Source organism: Plectropomus leopardus, chromosome 15 (assembly GCF_026936395.1).
Source record: "Plectropomus leopardus strain MGB_pleo_1.0 chromosome 15, ASM2693639v1, whole genome shotgun sequence".
In the NCBI taxonomy this organism is placed as follows: Eukaryota; Metazoa; Chordata; class Actinopteri; order Perciformes; family Serranidae; genus Plectropomus; species Plectropomus leopardus.
The window spans coordinates 33,525,936-33,549,259 of NC_142190.1; the positions used below are offsets into that span (position 1 = coordinate 33,525,936).

The window sequence follows — 23,324 nt, forward strand, 5'->3', positions numbered from 1 at the left end:
TATTATATTGTAATTTATATATCGTGATGCCATGGCATCGTGGGGCCTCTGGTGATTCCCACTCCTTAGTTTTGACCTGTAATGGCCAATAAACAAGTTATGGAAGCAGAAACAAGGTTACTTATGATGATGGGAATCAAGCAGGACAGTCACAGATTAAGGTTAGCCTAACTGGTGAATAGATGAATGATGAAGATGAAAAAGCAGGCAGGTCATTAATACCAGACAAATTCTGCCTCAGGTGTAAATTAGCGCTTCGTCATCCTCAGGGTTCCAGCAGGGTTCAGTCATTAGTGGCAGAGAATGATAACCACAGGAGCTTAACAAGCTGGCTATGGTTTCTCTGAGGTCATTTTGATATGCTGTTAAGATGACTCCATCGGGGGGTCAGTTTACTTTAAATTGCTAATAACGAGCCTTTGTGTCGGTGGCTATGGTAAAAAACAAAACAACCTGCATCCTGGCCACCTGTGCAGCACAGTCCCAACAGAAATCCCTAATACTCTATGCATGTGCGTGTGTGTGTGTCTGTGTGTGTGTGTGTGTGAGTCAATCTGTGGCTAATCATTATCTGCTGGGTATTGCGTAATATTACCATGCAGAGAGGAAACGAGAGCTCTGGAAAGTGTTAGTAATGCACGTGTTATACTGAAGTTACTCATAAAACTGATGAAACATAAACCTACTGCATTCTATCACAGAGTCATAATTAGAAGGGGGTCTTCAATGATTCTCCCATCGTTATTCTTCCACAACCTGATGTCAAAATCCTTTAAACAGGTCAGAGGACTTCAGCAGAACATTTGTGTACTGCGCTGTTTCCATGCCAGGTAGTAGGCAGGTTTCCATCAACCCTCAAATTGCGCAAAATTAAATTGAGAATATAAAATACGCCTAATGGAAACATGTACATTTTGAAAAGCTCCCATTTATCACAAAAAAGTGGATGCATGAGTTGGTTCAGGTAATTTAAAAAAGCTATGGAAACCCTGTTTATGGCTTTTCTAGGTCACATGATGCTATGGCTATGTGCTTGTCAGTAGGAACTGGCTCCCTCATGATGCAGCAGGAGCTACAAGAGATGTTACTGCATCATATAACTCTTCAAAAGTTGAGCGGATCATACGGAAGTTTTGAATTACAATTCCTCTGTGAAATCGTGGACTATCAGCTCCCAGAAATCCCTCATACGTGGCTGCTCCCACATATAAGGGGCTTGCCTTTACATTAACACACCAACACACCTACGTGGCGCTGGATTGTAAATAATGACGGCTAGTGTGGTGGCTGCAATAGAAATAAAGCTGCTAATGTTTTGAACAACCATTGTCATGCTTCTTGGAATGTTATCGCCGGAGAAGTCACAGAACATCACTCAGTGGAAACTCAGTCATCTTGCAAGTGTGTTTTATTGACATTTTGAAAATATCACCTATGTTTTGCACAAATCTGTAATGGAAACCCACTGATGTTTCCCATCAGGACGCTTATGGTGCTGCAAAGGTAGAAATTCTTCAGTATTTGAGAGGATACCTGGAGTTTCCTCAAGCATCTAAGGTGAAACAGTCTCTGCCTTTTTCACCTCTCAGTCAGTCAGTTGTGCCCAGGTCTGGCCCTCTGTGATGTTTTTAAGTTCACTGTTATTTGGACATTAACTCCAGTGTTGGAAAAATTCAAAGTTTGACCTGATGATGTTGCTAGATGTCATTTCACTATGGCTATGGCAGCGCATGTAGATGCAGGTGCCAGTAGCTCCACAAAGTCCTTGCTACTTTTTTGCTATATTTTTCTATTTTCTCAATAGCATGGCCTCCTCTGCTGAGGCACGACTTTTCTATGATAGAATGGCCCTTGTCATCATTGGGAGAAGCTGTTTGGGGTTTGGACTGAGTGCAGCGGACCATGAGAGGATCTCCACCAGTGACCTGTGCCAAACAGCGAGTCAGCACCATGCCCCCTTCTGTTGAAGCACAACCTTTCTACGATTTATTAGCATCGGCAAAAGTTGTGTGGGGCTTGGACTGAATGCAGCAGACCACGTTAGGTTCCCCACTGACTGACAACAAGCCGGTCAGACTGGAGGGGAGAAATTAAACTGAAAATGCCGTACGAAAAGAGGGAGAAGATCATGGTGACCGGTAGTTGTTCCTCTATCAAGCCTTCTTCTGTCTAATGTCTGATGCAGGAGAGTGAAGTGGATGAGATGTGATTTTGGCTCACTCAGCAGCAGGGGATCTGGGAATACTCTCTGTACATCTTCACAGAGTCATGATTAACCCCTAACATCCCGGATCAAGTTGGTGCACTGGATGGGCAGACATTGTTGGGAGCCATAAGGATTTTAATCAACTCAACTTTCAACTCCAAGATGTAGCAGGATCAACGACCAACGAAAATGACCAATAAATCTACCTTACCTTACCTTACCTTACCTTACCTTACCTTACCTTACCTTACCTTACCTTACCTTACCAGAGTAATTGCAATTCTTCAGGGGAACAGGAATGCTTGAACCAAATTTCATGTCATGAGATGTTTAAGTCATGGCCAAAGAGGTTTACTACAGACAGACAGACAGACAGATAAGCAGACAGACAGATGTTGCTATCCATACAGCTATTCCAGTCCCATGACTAATAATCATAATCATAATAATTAAACCTAACAGCCGTGATCCAACAGATGTTAACAAGCTGCATCATTACTGGTCTTGATAGCAGACTGCTACTCAAGTGTGTTATTTTGCATCAGTATCACAGCTGATCAAATGTTCCATTGTACTGTAAAGCTTTTGGTGATTCTTTGTGCTTTTTATGCCTCCGTGTAGACATGAGCAGAGGGTGAGGCATTATGTTTTAGGGTTGTTTGTCCATACAAATGTACGTTCATACCAGTCAACACACGTATGTCTCATTCTCGTGAACACGATATCTGAAGAAGGCCTGGGGGAAATTTCTTCAAATTTAGCACAAATATTCACTTGGACTCAAGGATGAAATGGTTAGATTTTGGTGATCATAGGTCAAAAGGTCAAGGTCACTGTCTCCCTCTTGTGAACGCGATATTTCAAGAACATCTTGAGGGAATTTGACACAAACATTCACTTGGACTCTACAATGAGCTGATCAGATTTCAAAGGTCAAGGTCACTCTTACCTATGCATCTGTGTCATTATCGTGAACACAATATCTGAAGATGGCCTTGATGGAATTTCCTCAAATCTGGCACAAATGTCTGCTTGGACTAGAATCTGGGGGTTTAAGGTCAAAGGTCAAGGTCATGTTGATCTCATAAAAATCCATATGCCTAGATTTCACACAAATGTCTAATAGAATATAAAGATGAAGTTCTGAAATTGTATATCCAAGAGGTCAAAGGTCAACTGTGACATAATGTCACACAATAATGTTCTGCCAAAAGAGCAAGGAACAGATGGGGAGATATTTGGTCAGATACTAAATTGGTCTTAGCTGTCCAACTTAAAGTCCATTTGAACTCAAGAATGAACTTTTTAGAATCTGGTGCTGAAAGGTCAAGGTCACAATGATCTCATCTAACATGTTTTTGGCCATAAAACAAGAATTCATACGCTCAACTTTTCACACAAAGTTATGTTGAAGTTTTCACATTTTATTTTCAAGAGATTAAAGGTCAACTGTGACATCATGATGTTCCCCAAAAACACTTTTATGGCCATTACTCAACATCATAAGTCAGTAACAAAGGGGGAGACATTTAGTTGATTACTAAATTGGTGACTTTAATCTGTAAACTGTGCTGATTGTAGAGATCTTCTGTGCTGAAGATGTGTGACGCATCCATGTTTTCACAGGCATGGATGTAATCTTTAAGTACAACTTGACCAGTGCACAGAGGCATACAACCATGTTTCGGTATTTGTAGTTTTTGTTTTCTTTTTGGGCTCATCCCTGTATAAAATAAAAAGATAAACTATCATTCACTGTAAATCTGTTTTACCTGTTTTCAAACAAGATGCATTCCTCTGTCCCCCCCCCCAGGAAAGTCCTCTGAGCCAGCGTCTCTGTCAGTGACCCCCAGGCCCCTCCTGACTCAGGGATATCATGGGACACTTATCCCCTCTCCTCCTCTCCTTCCTCCTCCTGGCCCATCCCTGCACCTCCATCAGGCCCCAGGTTGTGGAGCGAGCATCTGCCCCCGAGCAGCCTCAGTCCTCTGCTAATGCCACAGGGTCGGGCAAGCGGACATGTTCGGGTGTTGTGGTGTGCAAACCTGGTGTTCTGCTGCCGGTGTGGTTGCCACTCAACCCTCCAGTCGGGGAGCAGGCAGGGAGGGCCATTGTCTACTTCCTGTGTCTCATGTACATCTTCCTGGGTGTGTCCATCATTGCAGATCGCTTCATGGCGTCCATAGAGGTTATTACCTCTCAGGTATGATTCAGCTTCATATCTTTAAGAAATATAATGCAGCCATCCTTCATTTGAAACACTACTTTGCCTCTATTCTTAGTTTGTTGGTGATTAAAAGTGCTGTGGTCCCATTCTGCTGTCTCACGTCGTGACTGGCAGAAGGAGAATCCAAAAAAAATCTTGAGAAATTCAGGGTCCTGTTATCCCACAGGGGCTTCTGGGAAGCAAGAGTTATACCTGTTTGACATTTTTAAACAAATGTCAATGTCAGCTTTGTACTTTATAGCTTTATATTCTATACTCAACTTGCTTCCCCTAGGGGCCACTTTTGCAAAATGACAGGAGGTAAGGGTCCACCTTATAAACTAACATTAACCCATAGGGACTGTTTGGCACATTTGACGCTTTTTTTTCATCATTGCCTTGTTCTTGCATATTGCATACATTGTTGTTTCATCTTGGAATTTCCAGTTCAGCTCCGACAGTAAGTCTAAAATACACTATGGAAACTAAATTATTACATTCATACTGTTAAGTTCAAAAAATGCTCCATTGAAATGTATTCAAATTGCAATTTTTGATCCCACAGCCATCAAAGCATAAACATTTTTCCACTGCATGACATCATTTTCCCATATTTGGCATATGGAGAAAATACATGCTATTTCCTCAAGGTACACTGTCACAATATATGTTGCTGCTAATCAGTGACATATCCCAGGATGTGATCATCAAGAAAATTTATAAATCCTGTCCCCTGGCGTAAAGGACTCAGCACTTTCTATTCTTTCTATTTGGGGCCCATGGTTGAACTACAGGGTGCCGCTATACTTTTTAAGGCTCTGGGGCTCCTTAATTACATTTAAATTATTAAAAATAAACAATGTGAATACATTTATTTTCATTATGAATGAGGAAGTGGTCAGCAGGCCACCGTGCACCCTATCATAGGCCAGATTTGGCCTTCGGTCACAGGTTGAGTATCACTGCTCTATAGCCTATGCTAATGGACTATACTGTTAATTGATTATTGAAGTTGAATAGTGTCAGATTAAAAGCACCATACATTTCAGATGTAATATAGAAAATCTAAACAAACTAGCATCAGAACGGATCCCTTTTCCCTTGTGTCCGTCCTAAAATACTGGACACAAAAACAGTTTTTTGACATTGACATTGACAGCAATAACTGTGTGTATGAGTTTAGTGGTAACAGCATCTTTGAGACTTTCTTTTGCTCCTCCACTTGCAGGTGAAGGAGGTGACCATCACCAAACCTAACGGTGAGACGACAGTGACCACAGTGAGAATCTGGAATGAGACTGTGTCTAACCTGACACTCATGGCTCTGGGCTCCTCTGCACCTGAGATCCTGCTCTCTGTTATTGAGGTACACAAACCATTTCACTTCCTTTCAACACATACTTTCATATAAAATATGCTGGTCACAAATAGTCTCTTATCATAAGCAAAATGAATATCCATAAATTGATGAAAAGTTGTTTAAACTCTGGAAAAGACTTGACCGCCCACCAATATGATTAAAACTGAATTCATTTAACTCTTTAAACCCTGAGAAAATTAGTTTAAATTAAACTAATTAAAATTAATTAGTTTTATTTCTTCCAAAAACAGAGGGAAAGGGCAACATCAGCTTAACAAGACATGGCCCAGAAGATTTTAAGAATTAATTAAATAAATATAAACAACAAACAAATAAGTCATTGTCTTTTTTCCCATGTTTTTGAAAGAAATCAAACCAATTTGATCAGGATTCAGAGTCGAAACTTTTGTGAAAGTTTCAGGGTCCAGGTTTCAAAGGGTTAATGCACATATGTTTTTTGGGTTGTTTTTTTTTAAGATTATTTTTTTGGAGTCGTTTTCCCTTTATTCATAGGACAGTTGAAGAGAGACAGGAAAGGTGGGAGAGAGAGGGGGGAATAACATGCAGTGAAGGGCTGCAGGCTGGACTTGAACCTGGGCTGCTGCAGAAGCCTCAGGAATATGGGGTGCACACTCTACCTGGTTAGCTAGAGGCCGCCCCTGCACATATGTAGATAATCTCTATTCTGGCTCTCGTATAGTTAATTTTCTAGTTTTCTATCTTTTGTTATATATTGATTTTATATCTAATATTTGAGTATACCTTCTCCAAAGCATTCCTGTTGTCATAGATATTGGATTATTTTGGTTGTTACATAGATCTCAAGTTAATTTCCAGTTAGCATTTAACGAAGTCTCTGATTTTGATCTATGTGATGTTTTTCTTCTTTGTCCCTTACATGTTGACAGGTGTGTGGGCACAACTTTGATGCCGGGGAGCTGGGTCCGGGCACCATAGTGGGCAGCGCTGCCTTCAATATGTTTGTGATCATTGGTCTGTGTGTGTGCGTGATCCCTCACGGAGAGTCTCGCAAGATCAAACATCTGCGAGTATTTTTTATCACAGCTTTTTGGAGTATTTTTGCATACATATGGCTCTACCTCATACTGGCTGTCATCTCACCTGGGATTGTAGAGGTGTGTTTCTGATGACTGTATATACATTCAGTGATGTTTGTAATAAGACATGTAATGCTCATATTGCCTGTGTTGGCAGGTATGGGAGGCCATTGTGACACTGCTTTATTTCCCGGTGTGTGTGATCTTGGCTTGGATCGCTGACCGCCGCCTCCTCTTCTACAAATACATGCATAAGCGTTACCGTGCTGACAAGAGGCACGGCCTCGTGGTGGAAATGGAAGGTGACCTTGCACCCAAAGGCATTGACGTGATCATGGATGGAAAGTTGTCAGACGGCAGTTCGTGTCCTGGAAACTCCTCCAGTGTGACCGTTTCTGTGCAGACGGGAAATGAACTGGACCAGAATAAAGATGAGGTAAGACAAGTGTCTCAGGGACAAATGCTGCTGGGGACACTCAGTGCAAGATTGAGGACTGAGGATTGAATGGTGTAAAATCATAGATTTTTATACCTCTGTGCCAACTGTCATACATCCATCCATCTGCCTATTCTCATGAAAACAATATCTAAAGCACATCGTGAAGGATTTTCTTCAAATGAAGCACAACTGAATTCAAGGATGACCTGATTAGATTTTGATGGTCAAAGGTCAAGTTCACTGTGACCTTGTCTGTCTCATTATTGTGAATGCAATATCTCAAGAACAACTTGAGGCATTTTTTTTTAATTTAGCACAATTTACTTACCAAGGATGAACTAATTAGATTTTGGTGGACAAAGATCAAGGTCACTGTCACCTTGTCTGTCGCATTTATTTGAATGTGATATTTCAAGATCACCTTGAGGGAATTTCTTCAAATTTGGCACAAATGATGGAGTGTAAGGGACCATGAGGTTTCCTGAGTTTGGGGGATTCAGCCCAGCAGCAGTGTGTGTATGGTATATATGGAGTGCAGTCAACAGGATTTTTTTTTTTTAAGATGATTTTTTTTGGCTTATATTGCCTTTCATTGACAGAACGGTGTGAGCGTGAAAGGGGGAGAGAGAGAGAGGGGGAGACATGCAGAAAAGGGCTGAGGCCAGAACCCACAGCTGCTGCAACAAGGACACAGCCTCTGTACATGGGGTGCTGCTCTAAACACTGCGCCACCAGGCGCACCAGCAGACTCTTAACAGTAGGAAGTTAATCACTAGGAGGCAGAGCAGCAGAAGTTTTCAAACTTTTTCTTGCATTAGTCGACTGATCGCTCTTAAACAAGTTTAGCCCTGAGAAATATCATTGTGAAGAAACACCAGCCACCCAGCCAGTGCAGTCACAACTTCAGACTAAGACTTACTTAAATTACACAACATTTTACTAAACGTACACCTTTATAAATATAGTATATTACTTTATAACCGCTTTCCTCTTTTGGATAGGTGGTCCGCATCCTGAAAGACCTGAAGGAGAAACACCCAGACAAAGACCTAGACCAGCTCATTGAGATGGCTAACTACTCTGCACTGGTTCAACAGAAGAAAAGCCGTGCCTTCTACCGTGTCCAGGCCACACGCATGATGATTGGTGCAGGCAACATATTAAAGAAACATGCTGCTGAGCACTCCCGTCGTTCTGCAGGCCAGGCGACTGACAAGGCCACATGCTCGCACATTTGTTTTGAAAATGCCCAGTACCAGTGCACAGAAAACTGTGGCTCACTGAGCCTGGGGGTGATCCTGGAGGGTGGCACAGGCCAGAACGCTTTCTATGTGGATTACTGTACAGAAAATGGCTCTGCCAATGCTGGGGCAGACTATGAATTCAGTCAGGGAACCCTGGTGTTCATGCCAGGAGAGAGCCGCAAAGAGATCAAGGTGAGCAAATGGAAAAGACATTTGTGAAAAAACTCCATTGCAGTTTTGCAAAATATGGCTTTTTCAAATCGCCTGAAATACCACCTAATGCAAGTGTAAAAGCTTTTTTGCGATAAATTGGAGTTTCTTTTCGATATTGACATGTTTCCATTAGGCATATTTTATATTCACTATTTAAATTTGCACAGTTTCAGGGTTATTGAAACCTGCCTAATGAGGTGAAAGACCGTATAATGTTTTGTTCTGTCCAGGTGAGCATCTTGGATGATGACATCTTTGAGGAGGACGAGCATTTCTTTGTGCGTCTTCAGAACCTAAGGTTAGAAGAAGGTGGAAGTGAAGGGACAGGAACTCCACCAAAGGGTCGACTGGTGGAGCCACTGGTTGCCACCATCACTATACTGGACGATGACCATGCTGGCATCTTCACCTTTGGCCAACGTGTGCTGCGGGTGAGTGAGAGCACAGGCACTCTGACAGTGACAGTGGTGAGGAACTCAGGCTCCAGGGGCACTGTTGCTGTGCCGTACCATACAGAGGATGGTGGTGCCAAGGCGGGGGTGGACTACGAGGAGGCCAGAGGGGAGCTTGAATTCACCAATGAACAGACCAGGTGAGGCCCACTCAGAAACCAGAGTCAGTGACAAGGATATAGTCTAAAGCATCTTTTCCACTGCAAAAAACCCCAAAAACATTAACACATGCTAATCTGGCTTTTTAATGTAATGGGAAAGGTTAAAACTGGCAAATGACTTGGGTATTTATCAGCTGTATTGAATGGCTTGGATGGAAACACAACACCCAGGTGAACACAACACCCAGGTGAACACGCTAATTTCAGCCCCTTAACCAGTGAGATGCATCACATCACATTATAACATCCATCTCCACCTAAGCAGCTAAATTACTCTGCACCAATTTTGAAAGAGAGATTGAATAAGTAAGAGATATATGAAGAGAAGTAACCTCTGTAGAGATTTCACAGGCCTCCATGCTGCTTTCTACTGTTTACTGACCTGTTTTCTGGCCTGTCCATGAAAAAAACACACACTCGCACTGAAAGGCATACTTGTCTGATGTAGAGTCATGTACATAGCTATACTCTACTGACACTGGGAAAACAGTCTAAACCTGCATACATGCGCTAATTCTGGTGGAAAAGGGGTATAATGGATGTATATCCTTAGAGCATCAATCTGTTGTTTTCCAGGAAGGAGGCAGTGCAAGAAATTGAGATTCTTGATGTTGCATTTTCCTTTTTTTTAATACTAAACACTAAAACAAGGAATTGATATTATTAAGAACACTCTAACAAACATTTTTTTAAGAATAAGGTTTTGTTGCTTTCATTGGTAAATGACAGCAGCAAAAACCATTTTCAAAAAACATTTTTCAGAGATTTACATTATTGATTGATATTTTGACGATAAGGCAGATGTGCCACATTACATCACAATTTGCACTGCAAATCTAAACATTAACATACTTGGCCACAAACAACAAATGCATTAGAATACAATGCATTTATCAACCAATAATACCTAAAGCTGCACTTCTTGCCATGAAATCTCTATGTGGTTGCCATATTTATTAAAAAAAAATCCTCACTCTTACATCTTATGTTGTTTGTCGATTTTAAGGTAAGATAAGATAAGATTAGCCTTTATTATCTCCCTTAGGAGAAATTTGTCTTGGACATCTGAGAGACTCAGGCCACATGGCCATATAAATACACAGTCAAACTAGTCAATATAACACAGGCAACATGATCACACACACATACAATCAGACTACAATTAACCCACAGTATCCCCACCAGTCTATACAGCCAAGAGTACTGCACAATGCCCTACATTTATTGGATGCTTTACAATGATAATTACACTGAAGTGCTATACAAGATAATTGCACAAATGCTCTACACCTAATAAAAGCACACAGAACACTAAGAAATGTAGTGTAGTAATAATGTAAGAGACTGATCAGATGTCCAGTGGATTGTAATGCACTTCCTTGAGAACATCAGTGTATTTTTTATGATATTCATTTGAATGGTCCATATTGCCTGTGCAAAGGACACACAAGCCAGGCGATTCTGTGATATGAATACCTAAACATGATGATATAGCATCGGAACTCCAAAATGCTGACAACAGATTACAGAATCAAAACAGGCTTTCAACTAAGATGTAATATTGAACTAAAGCAGGCATGTCAAACTGGTCCACAGGGGGGCCGGTGTGGCTGCAGGTTTTGTTTCCAACCAAGTAGCAGCACACCAGACTTGACTCATTTAATCAACTGATCTCCGTCTTCAGACAGTTGATTGGTCAAACTGTGTGCTCTTGGTTGGTTGGCACAAAAACCTGCAGCCACACCGGCCCCCCTGTGGACCAGTTTGACATGCCTGAACTAAAGTGTACCTTCAGTGCGGGTAGATAGAGGGTTACAAAGCCTTTGTTCAGAACATTTTCTCATTTGGCAAACTTCTCGGGAGACAAACTGAAACATACTCTCGTGGTCTGACACACAGCACCCTCAATGCTTTCATATTGTACTGCTTCAGCCCATCAGTGCTTCTAGGAAAAAGGTACCTGACCCTCACTGAAACCAGAGGGAGGAGGTCCTATTAACAGAATTACCTGATGTCTTAACACCCACAGATAATCCCATCCCCGATCAGGTGTGGGAACCTCCCGTCACCCCATGTAAACTGACAGATCCTTTTCCCATTAAATTTTCAGCTTATATAAGCTGTGTTTGCACATAGGCTAATTGTACACTTAGTGAAAGACTCTGTTATGTAACATGGCAACAATACATGGTCCGCAGCAAAGGGTACAACAATGTAGATTATCGTTCATGGAATTATAGTTAAGTGTAAGGATTTTTTCCCCCTCTGTGACCATTATCCCTCGTTATATGTACACTCTTCTTCTAAGTTGTCAAGAATTCATCAAAGTTTTCTACACATAAACTTAACACACATTGGTTAAACAAGTATTGTTGTTCTACGAGTCATTTAGTTTCACAGTATTTCTTTGGCACATTAAGGAGCAGGAGCACACTACATTTAAGCCTGAATAATTTAAAGTCCCATCATGATTAATTATTTAGGTCACTTCAATTTGCGATCTGATTTAGACGGTAGAGCAAATGTTTCAGATGTGGAGGTATCCAGCATTTAGCTTGTGCACTCAGTAGAATTTAGTTCCTAGTACTTTACTTCTTTGTTGCAGAAATAAAAAATGTGTGTGTGTGTGTGTATGTGTGTTTGTGTGTGTGTGCTTGCATATCTCCAGTCAGACCTTAAAGGTGCGCATTATAAATGTGGAGGAGTATGAGAAGCAGGAAAACTTCTTCATTGTGCTCGAGGACCCCAAATGGCTGAAACGAGGTCTTTCTGGTAAGTGTGTGTGCATTTCAAATGTCAGCATTAATTAATTAAGTGGTGTGTGTTTTCACAATTATCAAAATAAAATAATGCTGTCTGAGATAACAGTCAAAGATGAGTTGTTCACTTAAACACAGTAGATGGGAGCAGTATCCAAGATCTAGAATCAAAATAACAACTATAGTAACACACAGGCGGCTGAACGCTGGGCTGCGTCACAGCCAGTAACTGAAGATTACACACTGCCATTCACCACTGGCTCTGTTTCACTGTAGAAGTGGCACAGCAGCTAATTATGAATTTAGTATCCTTTAGTTCTCTGCTCCTTGTCAGTGTGTCAAAGGATGGAGCAGGAAATGGATATGTGCTCATTAGTGGAGGTCAAAAGAATCAGAGACATTAGTTTACAGTAAGTGATATCATTAGGGAAGAGAGCTAATGAAAGCTAACAGTGAGGGGGCATTACGCATTTTTGCAGAACTGTTGCAGCAAGAACTCATACAGAAAATGTATAACTAATGTTGCCATCTATGGTAGCCATGAAAACCTACTCAAGACCCTTTGAAATTAATTTGAAGATGTTTTAAGACCTGCTCAGGCCTTTTTGAGAGAACTGAATTTAATGCTGTTCGAGACCTGCAGACACCATGTATAAAAGGACACTTAATTTGCTTTGGCCACTTTTGTAAGTATGACAGGAGGCCAGAGGCAAGTCACATCAGCCCCATACATGTCTCTAGGATTTTATGACATTTGTACGTTTAAGGACATTTCTAGAATTTAAACATTTCTAGTATCTGAGGACATTTCCAGGATTTGGGGACTTTTCTCAGATAAGACATTTTCAGGATCATACAATGTTTCTAGGATATAAAGACATTTCTAGTATTTCTGGCCAATTGCCATCCTATTGGGGCCAGAATTGGCCCATGGGCTGCAAGTTTACTATCACTGTGTTAGGCCCTGAAAATGGTTTTGTTATACTGTAATGAATCATTGTGTGTCTCTCTTCACAGCGCTGCTGCTTAACCAGGGTAAGATAGTTTGGTTGCAGGTTTTGGTGTGAAAGGTGATATGTGCGGCACTTTGAAATACCATTATACTGTTTTATAATACATTTTTAAAAACTTTTTCATGCTATCTGTCTCCACAATGGTGGAACAAGCTTCCCATTGACATCAGGACAGAAACTCTAGACATCTTTTGTAGACTGAAAACTCATCTGTTCAAACTGCAAGAGAGTTGGAAGCCTTGTCAAGTTAATATATTCATGATTTCTGCACGTCACTCAGCTGCTCCGTTTACATGCATCTGCACATGTAAACACCAAATCATATTAGAGAACATCCCAGTCAACAGTTGCCCCAAAATCTTCTTTCATTCATTCATTCATTCATTCATTCATTCATTCATTGTCTGTAACCGCTTGTCCTCGCAAGGGTCGCAGGCCAAAATCTTCAATCAGATTGATTTTAATCAAATTGAGAAAACGTGTGCATGTAAACACAGCTACTGGGATGAGATTTGAATCTGTGAAAAAAGAGCTATTCAATTTAGGGCTAAAAGAATCTGACCCCATCCTGTTTTAACAGGAAGTACATCAGATTATGGAAACTAGATTCTCTTTAAATGCAACATACAGCACCTTATGAACATGTTCTTCTCTCAGAGTGTGCAGTGTGGAATGCTCTCTCATCTTTATGCTTCAGATATGGGCCTGTAGCCTTGGCTGATGTTTAAGGTTTTTGTGTGTTTTGTAAATGACAAATTAAAAAATTGACGTCATAATTAAACGCCTGTGCTCCCTGACAGGAAACCCCACTCCTGAAGAGGAAGAGGCCCGTAGGATCTCTGAGATGGGCAAACCCATTCTAGGAGAGCATAGCAGGCTGGAGGTCATCATCAGGGAGTCCTGTGAATTTAAGGTGTGTGAGTGGCTTTATGAAGACATAAACCAACCATCTTTATGCTCTGATAAATAAATCAATCAATAAAGTTTAGGGGCACTCAGGTGTATCTTAGGTTAAGTCCATAAGGAAATGAACTTTTAGCGCACTGGTTTTCGAGAGAGAGAGAGAGAGAATTTATGTGAATACCATTATGAAGCTTGAAGGTAAAGCTTTTAAAATATGATTACATCTGCATGTTTCAAAACAAAATCTTTGCAAAGTAACAATAGCTTGTCTAATTTGACATATGGGTGGCACATAAGTTAACATACAATATACAGGGTTCCCATGTTCATGGAAAACCTGGAAAAGTCATTGAATTTCACAATCACATTTTCCTGGAAAGGTCATGGAATTGGTCAAAAAAATCATTGAATGTTTTGGAAAAATCATGGAATTTTGTTGGGTCGAATAAAATTGTCACAGTAATCTTCTGTGAATAAGCTTTCTGAGATTGTAATGTAGCTTCAATGTGAGTCATTGTGTGACATTTTCTTCACCATCATGTACATTTCTTAATTTTCTCCTCGCTTTCCAGCTCTCCCCTCATATATGCCAGCTAGCTCAAATTATGTTGAATAGAGTTTTAATCTTATATGTTTAAAAAACTGTGGGCAAGTTTGGTAAGAAAAAAGGGTCCTTGAAAAGCCATGGTTTTGAAAAAAGTTTTGAAATGTTGTCCAAAAAGATGTGTGGAAACCCAAAATACAGTGTATAGTCTATGTACTTAATTACAGGGTCATTTCCTTTCTAAGCTTTAACAAATGTTGGACTAGTGACAGGCATAAAATCAGTGCTAATCAGGTGTTTGTTTTTTGTTTATTAACCACCTCACACCCTCTTGCCCATCAGACTCCCAACGGAGTACTAGACCAGGTACAGTTTCTGCCAGCTTTCTGTGAGTGATGGGACTGATAAGACTTTTCTCATCTCATTTTCTCATTCTAATATCATTGTATATTATGTATTCATATCTACCATTCCTCCATTCTCAGCTTTTTTCATACATTACACACATCTTGATTTTAGATGTGTGTTCATTTATGTGTGATGTGTGGTAAATGTTGGGTGCGTTTTTCTAAATTACATTAAAATTCTTTAGCATAACAGTGACGCCAGTGGTTTTGTGGGCATAATATGAATTTGTGCCATACTTTATAGATTCAAAGTAGGGATCCAAAGTATTGTAACTATGACCATATCTGAATGTGTGAAACACAATACATTCAAATGTGTGAATGTGTAAAAGTGTTTTGATAAATTGTCATGTTTGAATGTGTATTTAAATATCTGTGCAAACCGAATTAATTTTTGAATCTGCCATCCATGCATTATAGTTTTGAATAATTAAAAAATATTTGTGAGTGCATTAAGATTTGAACAAAAATTTACCAAAGACTAGCATTTGATGTCTGTGACCTGTGAGCCCTCTCTGGTTAGAAGCCTGAAATAAGGTCTGTTGTTAAGATGTTTTAATGCCTTTTAAATGTCGATGTGAGGGTCTAAGGACAGAGGGGTGTCGTCTGCTATAAAGCCTTCTGAGGCAAACTGTGATTTGTGATAATGGGCTTTATAAATAAAATTGACTTAATTTGAATTGACTTGTTAACACAAGCTGAAGACACTTTTACATTTTGTTCTACAATATAAAATACATCTGTAAATACCCCACTGTGAACTTTGAAGCTTTTATGTGTCTTGAAAAAGATGGTTGCTAACAAGTGGCTAAATGAGAAAATAGAACATTATCAACCTGAACGGCACTGAACACAGCTTTACAGCCTCGTAGCAGTGGCGGCATGAACGTAGTGTAGTTTGTTTCAGCCTAGCAATAGCTTTTTACTCATGGAAATTACATTTAGGCATTCAAAATCCTGAAAATAGTCTTCTTTTATGAATCTTGCTGTACAAAATGTGTATGTATCATAAATGTCTGTTCATTACAGAGCTTATTTTCTGCAGTGATACAAAATCTAATGGAAAAATCCTATAGGCTTTTTGACGAGGGAACCAGGGCGACATCTGTTTCTGGTTTGGCATACAGAAAAATGTCATGCCTGGGTCACTCTACCTTCTCTCTTGCATTCCACAGGCAGACCCCTCCCAATGTAGGAATAAAGTATTTGTACTTTTAGGTATAATTTGAATTTGTAGATTTAATTCGTATCTGTAAATGTGGGATTAAATCATAACACTGTGTGAACTTTTTTTTCACTCAGATTGATGTGTAACTGAAAATCTGTTCTGTTCTTTGACTGTAAATCTTGTTTGTGCACTCACAAATCTTTATTCAAAACTGTCATGTACAGCTATAGATCTTTGTGGATCGAAAAACAAAATCTTTTTGTTCAGATATTATTTAACCGTGAATGCATTTGAATGTATTGAATCAAAATGTTTTTACACTTTCACACATTTCAGTGTATTCATACAAAATGTTTTCACACACATCATACACAGCTATAACAGATCTGACCCTGTTTTGAAACGATACATATTTGCCGTATTTGTTTTGACATCACACTGCACCTAGTTTTCATCCACTAGCCTGTAAAACAATCTTACAACAACATTTCTGTAACCTTTTTATTTCATGCTGCTTTTACTCCCATTAATTCTCTTTTTATGTTACGATAAGCTTCAACCCTCTGAGATTTTTAGAAACAAATCCTGAAAAGGGTGAAGTGACAGAAATGTGAACCCATCTGTTCTGTGTTATTGATATGAGGTTTGACTACCTCGGCCTTATTACTGCCGTGTTCAATGTGTTGTAACAGAACACAGTGGACAAACTCCTGAAGGACACAAACCTGGCTGTGGTGGTTGGCACTCACTCGTGGAGAGAGCAGTTCATCGGAGCAGTCACAGTCAGCGCAGGTCAGTCAGCACTATATGTTTAGTTTTTGGGTTAAACCAGGTTAATTTTCTCATGTGGATTATGTTTTACATGAATTCAATTGATGATGTAAAAAGCCCCAAAAATAATCTTTAAAAAATTCATATCACTTTGTAAATGTCATCGGACCAGGCATGAACTTGACTCATTTTCACAATTCATGAATAGATTAAGATGATAGCTACATAATAGGGTGAGCAATGATGAAGTGATGACATTTTATATATAAAAGGCCAAACGCCAAATTGACTCTGACATCATAATGTTTTATAAAAAGACATTTTTGGCCATTACTCAATGTCATTGCACATTGTTTATGCACATTTCAGTGGGCGAATGCATGCACATGATTGGTTGAGAGTATCGCCTGTAGAGTCCAGTAGAGGGCAGACCCTGTGAGATACAGAACTCCACATATTGACATTGTTATCAAGTATGCACCTCAACAGCATCATAGAATTCATGAAATTAAGCTGTGGCTTTTGGTTTTCGCCTTCCACCTCGAAAGCTTTCATTGCCCCCATCTGGCCAACCATATTAAAGAATGTCTGAGGGCACCACTACATGTCTCTCCATTACGCCTGAGACACACTGCATGCGTCACTCAGGTGCGTCTCAGCAGCTGCTCAGCTGTGGCACATCTAGAGAAACAGAGGCTTGCCAATTTTTTCCGCCTGACGCATGTGGCTTTCAGCAAAAATAGACAGTGAACATGAAGTTTTAAAGGTCATACTGACCTTCCTTTCTTTCACTACAGTTTCAATGTCTATAACCTCCACAGACATGAAGACATCTGATTTAATCAACCTTCCCTGTCTCTCATAAAAGCCCTCAGACAAAGTTTCTGTCTGCAGAATCCATTCTGTTGTTGTCACAAAGCTTTTTATTTTGAAATATTTGCAGGGCCGTGTTGTTAAAAGTTCAGAGGCTACATGGCTTAATAAATGGGTGGAGTATGTGCTTTTAATTGTGGAAATCCAGTAGTTCGAGCAGCAGGTAGCTCTGTAGCAGCGCCGCAGCTACAGAGCTCTCAGTGTAAACACCACAAGTTTGCCAGCTGCAGCATTTCGGCAAGGTTGCTGTCACATGCTGCTTACGCATTCAGTGTGTCCTGGGCGTTAAATATGCAACTGTAGCTAGCAACTGATTAGCTTAGCTAAACACTGGAAACACAGGGAAACAGCTAGTTTGTCTCCGTAAGAAAATCTCTTATCTAAAGCTCGCTTATTAACATGTCATAACTCATTCGTTTTAACCAAACAAAAACCCAAGTGTTGAAATGAGAAGTTGTGGTTTAAGAGGCAGTTATGTGCTGGACTTAGTCGGGGCTGTGTTCAGAATATTGAACTTTTCCTTTAAAGCACGGTGTTACGAAGGTGTGTTTAGTTTGATTGTGTCTGTCTTCTTCAAACAGGTGATGGAGATGAGGAGGAGGGACAGGAGCAGCGAATGCCGAACTGCTTCGACTATTTCATGCACATACTGTGCGTTTTCTGGAAGATTCTGTTTGCTTGCGTCCCACCCACAGAGTACTGGAATGGCTGGGCATGCTTCATAGTGTCAATCTCTGTTATTGGTTTTTTAACAGCCATTATTGGAGACCTAGCTTCCCATTTCGGCTGCACCGTCGGCCTGAGAGACAGTGTCACTGCGGTGGTCTTTGTAGCACTGGGGACGTCACTTCCTGGTAAGTGATTCTACCAGCGAGTCTCAGTTTTGTAATATACAGTATTTCCCTAAGCAAACTGGCTGAATTTCTTTCAAAAACATGGAAGGAAAGCAAAGAGCAACTTAATAAGACATGCAAAAAAATGTTTAAAAACAAATTTAAAAAATGACCTAAAAATACTGCTGATAATATCTATCTATCTATCTATCTATCTATCTATCTATCTATCTACCTGTCTGACTGTCTACCTGTCTGACTGTCTGTCTGTCTATATTGATAGATAGATAGATAGATAGATAAATAGATAGGTAAAGAGAGAGACAGAGAGATATTCAACAGTATATTTATTTCATAGTTGTCTAATAATCCTTCCCTCTTTTGTAAAACTATTTTTAGGTAATTTTCTCGTTATATTTTAGTGATTTCTTGCCAAGCTGGTCATTGCCATATCTCCCCATGTTATCACAAGAGATCGAACTAATTGCACAGGTTTCAAAGGGTCAAATACTTGTGAACAGTATCTGAACACAGCACAAGAAAACTGATGTTGACCCAGTCTCAAAGGGTTAAACTACTGAATTACTGACTACTACTTGACTTGCCCTTTTTTCCAGATACCTTTGCCAGCAAAGTGGCTGCCACTCAAGACCAGTATGCAGATGCATGTGTGGGAAATGTGACAGGAAGCAACGCGGTGAATGTGTTTTTGGGAATTGGTGTGGCCTGGTCTGTGGCTGCCATATACTGGCAAGTCAAAGGTAAGGTCTTCCGTGTTGACCCCGGCTCGCTGGCCTTCTCCGTCACACTCTTCACCATTTTTGCCTTCATATCTATGGGAGTGTTGATGTTACGCCGGAGGCCGTCCATAGGCGGTGAGCTTGGGGGCCCTCAGGTCTCCAAAGTCCTCACATCACTGCTTTTCTTTGGACTCTGGTTCCTTTACATCCTCTTCTCCAGCTTGGAGGCCTACTGCCATATACAAGGCTTCTGAGACAGCACTGCTGAGGAGAGTAATGACTGCACAATAACAAATACACATCATCAGGACTGTACACTTCTGTTGCAGTAACTACCACTGAGAAGACCTCTCATCACTTGACAACTGCTGCCATGGTTCATAAAAAGAATGCATACACACTACAGACTCACACATACGGATCTGTACGTCACATCCACTGCAGGACAGTTCCAGTCAGGAAAATGTATTGTGACTACACTGATTCATTTTCACTTCAGTGGACTAAATAGCATGCACTGTTTGTGTTACAGGAGAGCAGAGCAGGTCCGTGTGCACTGTGAAGTCACTGGATTTTGCTTGATGCTAACTTGATGCCTAATGTCTCACAACTCGGATTTCAAGTGTGGTCTCATTTCTTCTCATAGAGGCAGAGTCACGTTAGACTTCCTGACCTGGTAAATAAAGTAATAAAACCAAGGGCAGCTGCTTTTACAAAGATGTGTGATGTAAGGACAGCTGAGTGTATCATCATGCTCATATCATAGTTACTCAGTAACAACATAGTTACTCAGTAACAAAAAAAAGCTGTGTTAAAACTATCATCCAAGTTTGTTGTCAGTAAGCTTTAAGCTTATTTAAGCTTTAAGCTTTTTTTGTAGGTAATGTAGTTCACAGCAAAAGTGCTGTTGCTAGGGTTACTTCCACCTTTTGCTCACAGATTTAGTTGCCTGTTGAGACCATCCTGATGACATGAGCTCAATATCCTGCCTCACTCTCTGTATCAGTCTTGACTCTCTGCCACCCCAAACACTTTCCAGACATGACAGTCCAGGCAGGCCAATCACAGAACTGCACCATAGTTGACAATGTAAGCAGCCAGTCAAGGACTGTGTTATAGTTGAAGACTTGACATGCAAGCCACTGCAATTTTTTGTTTGAAAAGCGTTCTGAGAATGGTACAAAGCAACTAATGCAATGTTTTAGTTTTCAGTGGCAAGTTTTCTTTCAGTTCCCAGAAGATTCTTCTTAAAGTTAAACATCAAAAAATGTTTAAAATGCTGTTGTTGTTATTTTACTGTCCTCAATGTCATGTTCTGAATGTTGCTTTGAAAATGTTCGTCCTTTGTTCTCAAGTAACATTGTGGGAATGTTTTATAAAAAAGAATATTCTAGGGTCTGTCACCTCTCACCAAATCATCCTCAGAATGTTTCAGTTATAATGTTATGTCTTAGTTAGCATTTACCCTTAAAGGGACATTGCAAAGATAAATATCCTGAAAAAAATCGTTAAAAATTAAATTAAAATGTTGTCTTTAAAACATTATTGCATCTCATAGATAACGTCAGCTAGTGTTATAGGAATGTTTCCTGCTAGCTGGGAAGTGGGGACTTTAACGTTAGCAGAGTAAACATGGCGATAAGTGAAGTTAAGTCAGTAATACTGTCAATAACAACAATTAAACAACATCAGGATGCACTCACATAGGTCAATGTCCATTGTAGTTTGGCCTGTGATTGGCTAATGAAGGAGCAGCTAGGACAGGCTGCTAAGCTGGGGATCAGGCCATGCAGATCAGTGTTCACAGTGCTTCAGACAGACAACAAGGACACTGCCAGCTGGGATTCAGCAATCCAGAGGCAGCTGGCTGCTGGATGAGAATTGCAGAAATATGCCAGTGTATTAAGAAAACCCCATATGGATTGTTGACTATGAGGAACATGTCACATATAACATGTAAATAAATGAATTAAATTATTTGGACTGTTACTGTCTACCTGACAGTGTATTTGTGTAGTAGGATTGGCTGAAGGAGTTTGTCAAGGTGAGTACTCCTACCCACTGAAAGTGTTTGGGGCTGCAGAGAGTCCAGAATGATACAGGGAGTGAAGCACAATGTTGAGCTCATGTTATCAGGATGGTCTTACCAGACTACAGATCAGTCTGGTACAGTATAAACTGTATAAAAGCACTTCTGGTCAACAGTATAAAACTGTTGACCAGAAGTGTAACCTTGTCTTGGTCTATGATTTTGAATGGAACTGCTGTAAAGTGTTTTCTGCAGCTGTGGTTTAAAAAAATGAGCACAGTTTGGAGACAATCTACAGTTGGGGAGATAAGTTGCTGATTTCACACTGATAAACTGTGTTTCTCTGTTGACACCAGGAATTACTTATTGTATTGTCATGCACCTACTGAATTCAATCTCACTTTAAGTATTGATTATAGTAATGAATTAACCCACTATCAAAATGTATAACTGACAAAGAATGAATTTCTAATGCGCCGTGGAATGGAAAAAATGTACCTAATATATGCCATTCATTGTGATTGTTTGAAAGTGATGATTCATTCACCCCTGAAGTCTGATCTGTTTATTCATCAATGGTGTAATTTGATGTCTTTGTAATTCAATGTATTTGAGCTGATGTGAACAAAAATATATTGTAATTTATTGTAAGATGTCCTAATTCATTGAAATTGTGTGTCCTCAGGTGTACTTACATTGGTTGTCCAGGTATTACTCCCTCATTAGCGTTGAAGAAAGCAAATCGTTTATTTATTTTAAGAGGGAATGTGCTAAGTCATTGGGGGTATTTGTTCTGGGACACACTTAAATACATTTTATTGAATTCTGGGTTTCATGTAATAGAGGATAGATTATGATTTTATACATACAAAAAACTTGGATAGTGGCATCAAGGTTCTTAAAAGGATGGAAATCTGGGTCTTTATGGTACATCTGACAATTTTCTGAAGTGTGTTAACAGACAGAAAAAAAAGGCTCCAAAACAGACCTCTGAGATACATCTCAAGTCATTTTCATGGAGGAGGACTATGACATCACAGCTACAGGGTCATACAGGTAATACATGCATTTTCTTCCGCTTATCTGGGGCCGGGTTGCGGGGGCAACAGGCGGAGCAGAACCCTCCAGACGTCCCTCTCCCCAGCCTCTTCAGTGCTGCCAGTTCTTTATTATCATGTGCACAACAATTACAGAAGCAGTCATCATGCCCAAAAAATATTTATAAAAAAATTAAATCATGCAAGTAAAAGCAAAATGAGAATCTGTGGACTAAATTGAGCAAATTCAAATATAGGATAACATATAAACACAAATAAAATATAAAATAAAGTAATATAGCATTGTGAAAACAGTATTTGCAGATGAATAAACTGAATGTTAACTGAAATGTAGTAATTGTATAAAGATAGATATTCTGAACAAAAATTAAAGGCAATGCTTTTTTTCCTCCTTTTTATAATTTTTAAGTTAAAAACTTTCTTCGGGGAATCGAGAGATATGTCTCTGAAATTTAGACACAAATTTGTTGAAATCTGTGTTAGTGAGCATTTCTCCTTATCTTAAATTATCCATCCATCTGACAGGCATGGTATATCAAGATACTGATTTAACGGCATAATTTGTGCCGAATCATAGACTGTACAGTCTATGTGCTGAACCCCTTCCCCTGCTTGGGGGAACATTCCCACAACAGTGGCTAAGGATACCTACAATTTGTGATAATGTTTTAAAACGTTATTGCAAAACATTTTAATCTAATGTTCAAAGAATGTTTTAAGGATGTTTATCATTTCAAATAATGTTCCTGTAAAGTTAAATGTTGTTGTAACGTTGTAACTACAACATTCTGAGGATGTTTGGGTGATGTTGAGAGGTGTCAGATCAGTGAATGTTCTTTTATAGAACATTTCAACAATCTTACATGAGAAACATTTTCAAAGCAACA

The 23,324-nt window shown here is 39.8% G+C and overlaps 1 protein-coding gene across 1 annotated transcript in view; it reads left to right on the top strand.

Moving 5' to 3' along the window:
* slc8a2a (solute carrier family 8 member 2a) overlaps window positions 1-22,681 on the top strand; it is a 40,772-nt gene extending 18,091 nt beyond the window's left edge. Inside the window, exons 2-12 of the mRNA XM_042498945.2 lie at window positions 4,020-4,409; window positions 5,641-5,778; window positions 6,681-6,908; window positions 6,988-7,266; window positions 8,271-8,705; window positions 8,957-9,318; window positions 12,008-12,111; window positions 13,912-14,024; window positions 16,826-16,925; window positions 18,359-18,631; window positions 19,228-22,681. Coding sequence (XP_042354879.1) covers window positions 4,083-4,409; window positions 5,641-5,778; window positions 6,681-6,908; window positions 6,988-7,266; window positions 8,271-8,705; window positions 8,957-9,318; window positions 12,008-12,111; window positions 13,912-14,024; window positions 16,826-16,925; window positions 18,359-18,631; window positions 19,228-19,604 — 2,736 coding nt within the window. The 5' untranslated portion in view covers window positions 4,020-4,082 and the 3' untranslated portion in view covers window positions 19,605-22,681. The remainder of the gene's footprint in view (window positions 1-4,019; window positions 4,410-5,640; window positions 5,779-6,680; window positions 6,909-6,987; window positions 7,267-8,270; window positions 8,706-8,956; window positions 9,319-12,007; window positions 12,112-13,911; window positions 14,025-16,825; window positions 16,926-18,358; window positions 18,632-19,227) is intronic.
* The last annotated feature ends 643 nt before the right edge of the window (window positions 22,682-23,324 follow it).